The sequence below is a fragment of the Echinops telfairi genome, unplaced genomic scaffold (genome assembly GCF_000313985.2).
Source record: "Echinops telfairi isolate 266 unplaced genomic scaffold, ASM31398v2 ScPeMD7_7424;HRSCAF=8462, whole genome shotgun sequence".
In the NCBI taxonomy this organism is placed as follows: Eukaryota; Metazoa; Chordata; class Mammalia; order Afrosoricida; family Tenrecidae; genus Echinops; species Echinops telfairi.
In genome coordinates, this window is record NW_022111324.1 from 9,907,815 (window position 1) to 9,917,600 (window position 9,786).

Consider the following 9,786-nt stretch of genomic DNA (forward strand, 5'->3'; position numbering starts at 1 on the left):
CTTGTTTACCTTCAAACCTTTAAGACCCCAAACGCATTATCTTTTATAGCCGGAGTGTGAGGATTTTAATCCTAATATTCATTAGCCATGTATTCTTTTTGTAATGTTCCAATGCTTGAATATGGATCCCTGATGACATAGTAGTTATGTGTTGGGCTGCTTTCTGCAAAGGCAGCAGTTTGAAACCACCAGCCGCTCCAATGGAGAAAAACAAGGCTTTCTACTCTTGTGTAGAATAATAGTCTTGGAAACTCACAGGGGCATTTCAACTCCTAGCCTATAAGGTCGCTATGTACTTGAATTGATTCGATGGCAGTAAGTTTCTGTTTTAATACTTGAATTAAATTTATAGAAGTAAAGATTTAGAGATATGAATATAGAAATATACTCTGGGGATTTTGGTATAGTTTTTTGCTATGAAATCTACACATCTTAACTTTCAGGAGACAAATCATCAAGACAAGAAGTCTTACTTGTATTTCTTAGCACATGTGTAGAACACCTGCCATGTGCTTTGATATGTGGATTAGGAGTCCAGCTTTTTTTTGTATACAAAAGCTATATTCTGAAAGAAACTTCTTTCCTTTTTTCCAGACAATGGTGCAGGTCCTAGGCGCGCTTACAGGATGTGTTCAGCATGTCTGTGCCACACAGGAATCCATCATTCTAGAAGATATTCACAGCCTCCCCTCCTCAGTCCTTCATGTAATTAAAAGTACATTTGTTCATTGTAAGGTAAGCAGTGGGTCTGAGTACGTTTTAAATGGCCTAGGTATTTATCCCTGGGGAAAAGGACTGATTAAAATGGTGCTTGTACATGTATGCCTTTTATATTTTAGTCTGTGTTATTGCAATATGACTTTCTCATAGAACAAATAGCATGTATGTAAATACAAGTTTTAGAATAAAAGAGAAGTTATAACAAGTGGATCTTTTATTTTGAGGGTGAAGGTAAGGAGTTCTGTTTTGATATAAGTCCTCCCTACATAGAAGTAATGGTGACATAATTTTATTATACAACATTAGTGGGTCAGGTGTGTGTTTTAATGATTGGGTGCCTGTGAAAGGATGTTAGCCCTGACGTAATTTATCTCTGCATTTCTGAGGCAGCTTTAAGGCACAAAAGCTGATCTAGGGTTTCTGAAGCAAACATAGTTTTGATAGTATTTGATGGGTGACGATAGTATTTGATGGGTGAGTGCAAACCAATAATTAAGCAATATTCCTCTTTGGTGAGATGGTGCTAAAATTAGGTCATATAACTGACCAAATACTATGTAGCTCCCTTTTAGTTCTATATTTGGCATATTATAGAAACCAGGAATGGTATTTTTCATCTCTTGACATACGCAATATGTAGTAGATGTTTACTAAACCCTTGTTTAATGAATGGATATGTGGGTCAATAAAAAACAGCAGGTAATTTAACACCTTTGATGCTATCGATTAAAGTAAATTTGGCTCTTGAGGTTTTTGAGATTGCTTTTTCTCTCGTTTCTCTTCATTGTGATCAGAACAGTGAGTCCGTGTATTCTGGGCGCTTGCACCTTGTGTCAGACCTTCTCCAGGCTCTTTTTAAGGAGGCCTATTCTCTTCAGAAGCAGCTCATGGGACTGCTGGATCTGGTCAGCCTGGCCTCTGTGGAAGATGAGAATGATGGTATTTTGAATATGGTAGTAGGTGAGTGACATAAGCAACTTATTTAAAAAGTGATATTTATTTTCTGTAAAACAATCTTTGTAACTGTTAAATGAGCGATCCTACACTATTTCTAAAGATTCATGATAGCTTAGTCACTCCTGAGTATTATTTAGAGCCTTCTCAATAATAGTCTTTTTTAAAATAGATCTTTGCCCTTTGCCACTTTATTTATTTTGAATAATAAAACTAGCATTTATTGAATGCTTACTGAGTGGTTTTTTTTCAATGATAGTTTTAAATTTGAGAATTGTACATTTTAATTTGGATGTCTTAACAGATTTGCATATCTAGTTAACATTCAGAAGGTAATTTCTCTTCAATAACAAAGATATGCAACTTTATATCCAAATGTCCACATTTGGAGACATTAGCTTTAGTTTTTTTAATTGCAATCTGTAGTTGTTATTTGCTGTTGAGTCTGTTCTAACTTTTAGCCATCCTGTGTACAACAAACTGTGCCATCCTCACAATTGTTTCTGTTTGAGCCCATTATTGCACCCACTGTGTCAATCCATCTTAATGAGGGCTGTGTCAGTTTGCATTGAGTAGAGATACAAATTCATAGACATTCATGTGTATAAGAAAGAGCTTTATATAAAAGAACAATTGTATATTGGTTAAACATCCCAGCCAAGTCCAGTTTTAGTCCCTAAGTCCAATATTAGCCCATATGTCTGATACCAGTCTCTAAGTTCCTCTTCAGAGTCATGAAACATGCAATGATGCCAAATGCAAGCAGATCACGGGCCGGTGGGTGGAAAGTCTTGTGGATCCAGTGATAGTGTAAGCATCTCAGCACTGGCGTGGGTCTTCACGTGGCTCTTCCAGCTCCAAGGCTCTGGCTGCATGAGCATAGCTCCATTAGGCTCTTTGTCAGTAATGTCTCCCAGGGAGTGAATGTTTTGTCATCAGGACTGTCCCGTCTACAGTGAGCTATTTATCTCCCTAGTGCCTCCAAATAAGGTCATCAAGCTGTGACCTGATTGACAGGCTGAACTCCACCCCTTCACACTTAATAGTTTCAAGTTGACACCAGATTATGTAATTACCACAAAGGCCTTTCTCTTTTTTGCTGCCCTGCTACTTTACCATAGTAAGACACGCATTTCATATTGCTACTGAAAACACTCATAAGTATGTGTTGTGTGTTTATATACCTCCATAACCATTTATTTACTTAAGTATTATACATGAAATAATACCCCCTTTACATATGATTCATCCTGTTTCATTTTTCAAAATTTGCTAATTGGTTTCATCACAAACTTAAATATTGTGATCCACTTAAATATTTCTCTTAAAGGGAAAATATATAACTTGGATGTAAACATAATAATGGTTTTTTTTTTTTAAAGTGTATACGGTACTTTTGTTCTGTAATAAAGCAACCTTAAACAACACAATTTTTATTCATGATTTGTCGGGTCAGCACTTTAGTCTGGGTTCAGTGGGATACCTTTCTGTGTGTTTTCATGATACAGCTGGCTTGCTCAAATGTTTGTGGTCAGTGAGCTCACTCACACACCTGGCTATTGGCAGAAGTACTGGGCCAGCTGTGTTGGTACAGAGTCCCCCTTACCTAGCGAGGTCTCTTTAAGTTTCCAAGAATAGCTGGAGCACATCTCAATGCACAAGGGCAACGGTCTCTGCGTGCCTTGCATGTATTGTCCTGTTGACTAGAGCTAAGCCATTTTCATAATCTGCCACAGGCAGGGTAGAAACCTTACATGAGTAGAGCCTAACTACTCTATAGGAATATTGTGCTATTTAGTTTTAATTCTCCATTATTAGGTTTTCTTTCCTGAATACTTTGCCAATTTGGGGGTTATACTTGTGTCTATATAATATTGCAATTATAGTGAGGTATAATTTTGCATACCAAAGAACATTTTTAGTTTTATTTAGATCATGTGGTAGGTATGAACTTCAGAAATAAGGTTTCAATAATTTTTGAAAAACTTAAGTCAAAAGTGTGGCAGAGTTATTTCCACATTATTGCCTATTTTTAAATTAGTCAAATGTCATATTTCAGCATATATTCTTAAGTGAAGAAACTCACCACATGTTTATATTTGAATATCTTAAAGAGTTCTATTGTCTTTCTTTGCAGTTATTCATTCATTGATGGATATCTGCTTGGTTATATCCAGTATTGACAGTGCATTTCATGCCAACACTTGGAAGTTTATAATTAAGTAAGTTTATTTTTCAATTTTTGCATAGTATATATTCCATATCCTATATGTTTACTTCCTTATAAGTTATCTTAGATTATATCTGACACATTTTATGTACATTTTAGATACAGCTTTCTGGTAATACATGTAGGTCTCAGGCCAAATTGGTCGTCTTTATTATAAAATAGAGGAAAAAGTTACCTGGTTAGTTAGTACAAAAAGCTCATGGAAAAGTGGAATTGAAAGATAATGGAATTTTTCCACAATTGGAAGCCACCATGTATTGCAGTAATAGTAGGCTAGGCTAGACTGTTTGTCTGCTTTTGTTTAATTTTCAGATATCTTATTTCGAGGATTAAATGAATTAGTAATTAAGAGTTAGAGTTGAATATAGTACATTCATTATATATTTTTGAGGGATTCAAGTTTAGTTCCTATTATAAAGTAATTGTAATTTGTGAAACTGGAGTCTTATGAGGCTTACTAAGGAGCGTGCTCATAGCTTTTATTAGATTCTTACAGGTTGGGGAAGATTGGCTTGAAGAAGTAAACTTGATTAGGACTTGTATACGTGTATGAAATGTTCAAGGCCTGTTGCAGTTTTAGCTCTTAATTGTTTTTCTTCGACTAGCCAGTCACCCAGTAACAGTGTGGCTGGTAAGACCATCAACTCAGAGCCGTACTGTGCATATCTGAATCCATTCTGAAGTCACTTCTGTGTGGTTTGGCAAGTTGGTTAAAATGGGATCTCAGTTTTCCCCTCTGCAAATGGGAGTAATAGTTATAGTTTCTTCTTGTGAGACCTGAGTTTATCAGTGTGAGCGGCTTAGAGCGGTGTGTGGCACTTAGTGGGTGCTTATTGCCATCAAATAACTCCCATTTCTGCTCCTTTCCAGTTCATTTCCTACGCAGCATTTGAAGTGATCTTTAAAAATGCAATGCAGATGGTTATTCGGCAGCTAAAATCTATCTCCTTTTACTAAGTATGACAACCTAGCTCCTGGTTTCTGCTTTCCTCACCAGCCCATCTCATGCTCTTGAAGGCCTCTCCAAATCAGCACACTTGCTTAGAGTTTCTAAAACACACCAAACTCTTCTTCCTGTCCCAGAGCCTTTGCACGGTGTGTGTCTCTTGTGCTTCTCTCTCCTACTCCTCTGCACTCTGCTGACTCCTGTTTGCCACTTTGCTCTTTAGATGGCACTTGTGTCTGCAGTCTTTGCCCTCAGGGTGAGTTAGAATTGTCTCCCAGCTGTTGTGTGCTCCTTGGGTGCCCCAGATGGTTCCAGCCTAGCATTCATCACAACTGTGATCGATTAATTAGTCTTGTGATTATTTAATGCTCTCTTTTAAGTTAGATTACAGGCTTTGAACAGACATGGCCGAGGTTGTGTTTATTTGATTCATGTTTATCTGCAAGGAGTAGCAGAGTGCCTAGCACAAAGTAAGATTTCAATTAATATTTTATAAAGAGGAAAATATGCAATTTTGTCAAACATAACATTCAGAGATACTGTCAAAATACTTTAATTATGCCATGTTTAATTTATTGGATGCATTGGGATTTTTTTAATGTGATGCATTATTTCCATGGGACTAAATGACTTGTGAGGAGCCCTGGTGAGGTAGTGGTTTCTCCCTGGGCTTTGGCCTGATGGGTCAGTAATTTGAAACTTCCAGCCGCTCCTCAGGAGAAAGATGGATGGGGCTTTCTACTGAGAGACTCCTAGGGGCAGTTCTGCCCTGTCCTGTAAGGTTGCTATGAGCTCGTATTGACTGGATGGCAGTGTGTTTGGTTTGGTTTTGGAAGTTACTCGTGTGGTATTTGTGATGATTGTGTTCTTTTCCTTTTATTCATCTAGGCAGAGCCTTAAGCACCAGTCGGTTATAAAAAAGCAGCTGAAACATAAAGACATAATTAGTAATTTGTGTGAAGACATTCTCTTCTCCTTCTACTCTTGCTTACAGTTAGCTGAGCAGATGGCACAGTCAGACACACAGGTAAAATGCTGTCTTAACATCATTTTAAAACAGTGTTCCTTACTTTCGCTGGCAGTTACTAAATTTTATTTGAATTTATAGATCAGTTTATTTGAAAAGGTTTTCATTTTTTGTTTATTTAATCCATAGAATTGCTTAAAGCCCATATATTTACCCTTCACCCAAAGCATTACCTCTCGAATGCCTGTGCCCCCCTTGCACCCTCTCCCTTAAATGCTAACTGATCAGCCAAGATACTCTTCTCAGAACATTTTCAAATGTTCTCTCCCACAATAAACATTAAATTCCTTAGGCCTGTATTTATTTTTGACCTAGCCAAAGAGACCTTTCTTTCTTTTACCAATCCACTACAACCTGTAGTGACACTTGGTATTGTGTGTATTTAATGTATATATGCTTCGGTCTTCTAAAATTGGCATATATTTATCTTATGTGTATATATTAAAAAGTTAATATAGGCTTGAATTTTCATCTGATTTATGAAATAGGTTGTGTTCTAAAATTTGTTAATATCATTGGCAGTTAGAGCTCATTTTTCTTTTTTTTTTAGAGTTCATTTTTCTGTAACAATGATCTACATGGTGTTCTCAGACTAGCTCTGTAAATTCTGTTTACTACTTAAGAGTTCTAAATGACTCTTACTCAGGACCTAACAGTCAATTATAATAATTTTAGTGAGAAAATGAATTAAATGTCACTTTCTAGAATAGCAATAGCCATTCCTTCCTGTTGCAGCCCTGCAAATGTATAGGAAATTCTTTTGTGCCTACTATCATTTCTGCAAAGGAAATTACCGGTAGAGGTGAAAGATTTTACCCAATTCCTAAATACTGGTAGCAGTGAGTTTGGTTTTGGTTATTTGGCTCTAGTCTTTAATGCTACATTCTGATCTGCAATGCCCCCTACTGTTCATCATTGGTATTTATTTAAAAATCAAACGAAAAACCAAATCAAGGTGCTTTTTATATTAACTTACAGTTTTCCAGTTTTATGGAAGCATATAGTTGGATCTGTTAGTAGGGACTATCAGATACAGAATTTATTTTGATATGTTTATTTTTTGATGAATCTTGAACTTGGTTTTTAAAAGAGAACATTATATTAGACTTTTTAATATAGGCAGGCGCACTAGTGGCATAGTGGTTATACGCTGAGCTACTGACTTCAAGAAACCGCCAGCTGGAAGAAAGCTGGGGCTTTCTACTCCTGTAAAGAGTTTTGTCGTAGAGACTCACTGGGGCACTTCTACCCTGTCCTATAGGGTACTATGAGTAGGGATCAACTCAGTGGATTTTTAATATAGTGTTTTAAATTTTCTAACAGTTTTCCTATAAAGGTGGGGGAAATTTGATGTAATTTAGTTTTCACTGTAATTCCTACATAAAAAATATATTTATAATATATAATATATTTAATATGATATAAAATATAAATTTGTGTGACTCAGAAAATAAGCTATTATATGTCTTGAGTCTGGATGGTACAGTTAGTTAGTGTGCTTGGCTGGTAATCAAAGGTTGGGGGTTTGAGTTCATCCAGAAATGTCTCGGAAAAAAGATCTGATGATCTACTTCCAAAAAATTAGTCATTGAACAGTATGCAGCATGATTCTATTTTGATACACATGATGTTGTCATGTTTTAGAATCAATTGACCAGCAATTAGTTATTTTATGTATTGTCTACCATTAGATATATTGCCACTACATTTAGATTTTAGCAGTATTTTTTTTTTTTTATTTAAGGAAAGGAAGAATGAGTATTTTATTTTGAAACATTGAGCAGTGCTCAGATCAACACTTATTTGTTTGTACTATAGTTCCTTTATTGGCTTTAGGATGTAAGCTATTTTAAACTTTTGAATAAATCAAGATAGAATTTGTGTTACTTACCTTGCAATTTGAAAATGTCAATATAAAAGCCTTCCTAGATTTACTTAGTAGTGTTCTAGTGAGTAGTGAAATAAAATGACACCCTTCAACTAAATCTTGCACAATTTCTCCATTGAGAAGAAAAAGTAAGCTAGGTTATAATGAACTGGTGCCTTCGCTCATTCATTTTACAGATATTTCTAGAGTACTTCTGTGCCAACTTGTTGGTAGCGGGTGAGTAACACTGTAATGGAGTTCATGTTCATTATTATCAAAGAATAGTGAATTTTCATCTAACCTATTTTGCTGCAGAAAATTGATTTCAGACATTTTTATAAAGATCGAAATAGAAGTTCATATTCAAATACTGGCTTATTCAGCTCCCCTTTGATTGGATTTAACTAAAGTTTTGCCATATTAGAAAAGAGATCAAACATAGTCCATTGATATTAAAGTTAAGGTATATAATTTTCATATGGAATTTTTCTCAAAGGTAGTAATGTATCTTTGACTTAATTTCATAGCACTAACTTGAATCTCTTTGGATTACATAGGAACCAGTGTTTATTGAACTAAATCAACTAAATGTCAGACACTGTTTAAGCCTCACAATAACCGTAAGGTTTACCTCATTGAGGAAGTAGGGCCACAGTTAAATAATTTTGCTAGCCTCTATTTCCTTTACTTTCCTCCTGCCCCACTATCATGTTCACTCCTCATTTGCCTCTCTTTGGCTACATTACAATTGATCAAACCACCAGGAACTCTACACCCTCCTCCCCCTTGCTTTTAGACCCCTTGTTGTTCCCCCTGTATCTGACATTATTGGCATCTGACATTATTGGCTCACTGTTTCCCCCACCTTCCTCTTCTCTATCCCCGCTCCCCCACCCCCCTCGGTCCTGTTACTTTCTCCTCGGAATTGCTTTTCTGCCCATCTTATATAGATAGACATTAAATAAATGAATACAAATTAAAACAAAACTATAAATAGGTCCAAGTCTATTTGCTAACCTTTATGACTATCCCTCATCCAGGTCAGGTGAGGTGCCAAGTGCTGCCCCCTGAGTTAGAAGTTGATTTTCGAGATTCCTCATTGACTTAGTGACATTATTGTTTTTAGGAAATAGAGGAAAGAACTAGGAAATACCAACTACTGTATATATAGAGGTATAAGTGTAGACATGTATATATGTTAATAAATATATAGAGATAGGGATGTTAGTCCCCGTACATATATTTATATGTTAATACATTAAAGTAGCAGATGGACTTTGGGCCTTACTCAAGTCTTCCCTCAACACAAGAACACTTTGTTCTAAGAATGTGGCACTGTATGCTATTCACCTTCCTGACATGATCGCTGAAGACAAAATGGGTACATAACCAAATGAAGAAAGCTGATGGTGCCCGGCTATTGAAAGATATAGCGTCTGGGGTCTTAAAGGCTTGAAGTCAAACAAGCGGTCATCCAGCAGGGGAACAACTAAGCCCGTTTGGAAGAAACTCCCCAGCCTGTGTGATCAGAAGGTGTCGAAGGGAACTGGTGTCAGAAGTTCAAAAACAAGCAATCGTATTGATGTGATGGAAAAGGGCCACAGTGGAGACCCAAAGCCCATGTTGATAATTGGGCATTCCCTCACAGAAGGGACATTACATCCAGGGTGCAGTAGAGCACTGACGAAACACAACATTCCTATAATTCTTTAATATTTCCTCCCCCCACTATTATAGCTAGACTGATGTATGTATATTGGTATAGATAATAGCTTTTGATACACAGAATGCAGGATAGATAAACTCCTCAGAAATAGTAATGGGAGTAACGATTTTATGAAGGTACGGAAAGGGGCAGGGGAGGGTGGAACTGATAGCAATGATGACTGCATAAACCCCTCAAGGAAGACGAAGAACAGATTTGTAGGTGAAGGGCTACATTGGATGGTATAGGATTGTAATAATACCGTGTTTCCCCGAAAGTAAGATATCCCCCGAAAATAAGACCTACTTACAGTTTTGCCTTTCGCTGAAATATAAGG

The 9,786-nt window shown here is 36.6% G+C and overlaps 1 protein-coding gene across 4 annotated transcripts in view; it reads left to right on the plus strand.

Moving 5' to 3' along the window:
* The window catches only part of CUNH1orf112 (chromosome unknown C1orf112 homolog), a 56,595-nt gene that overhangs the window by 11,035 nt on the left and 35,774 nt on the right, over positions 1–9,786 (plus strand). For all 4 annotated transcript variants that reach the window (XM_045297885.1, XM_045297884.1, XM_030887775.2 and 1 more), the window contains 4 exons: positions 595–735; positions 1,515–1,680; positions 3,812–3,896; positions 5,739–5,877. In XM_045297885.1, the coding sequence (XP_045153820.1) occupies positions 595–735; positions 1,515–1,680; positions 3,812–3,896; positions 5,739–5,877 (531 nt within the window). The remainder of the gene's footprint in view (positions 1–594; positions 736–1,514; positions 1,681–3,811; positions 3,897–5,738; positions 5,878–9,786) is intronic.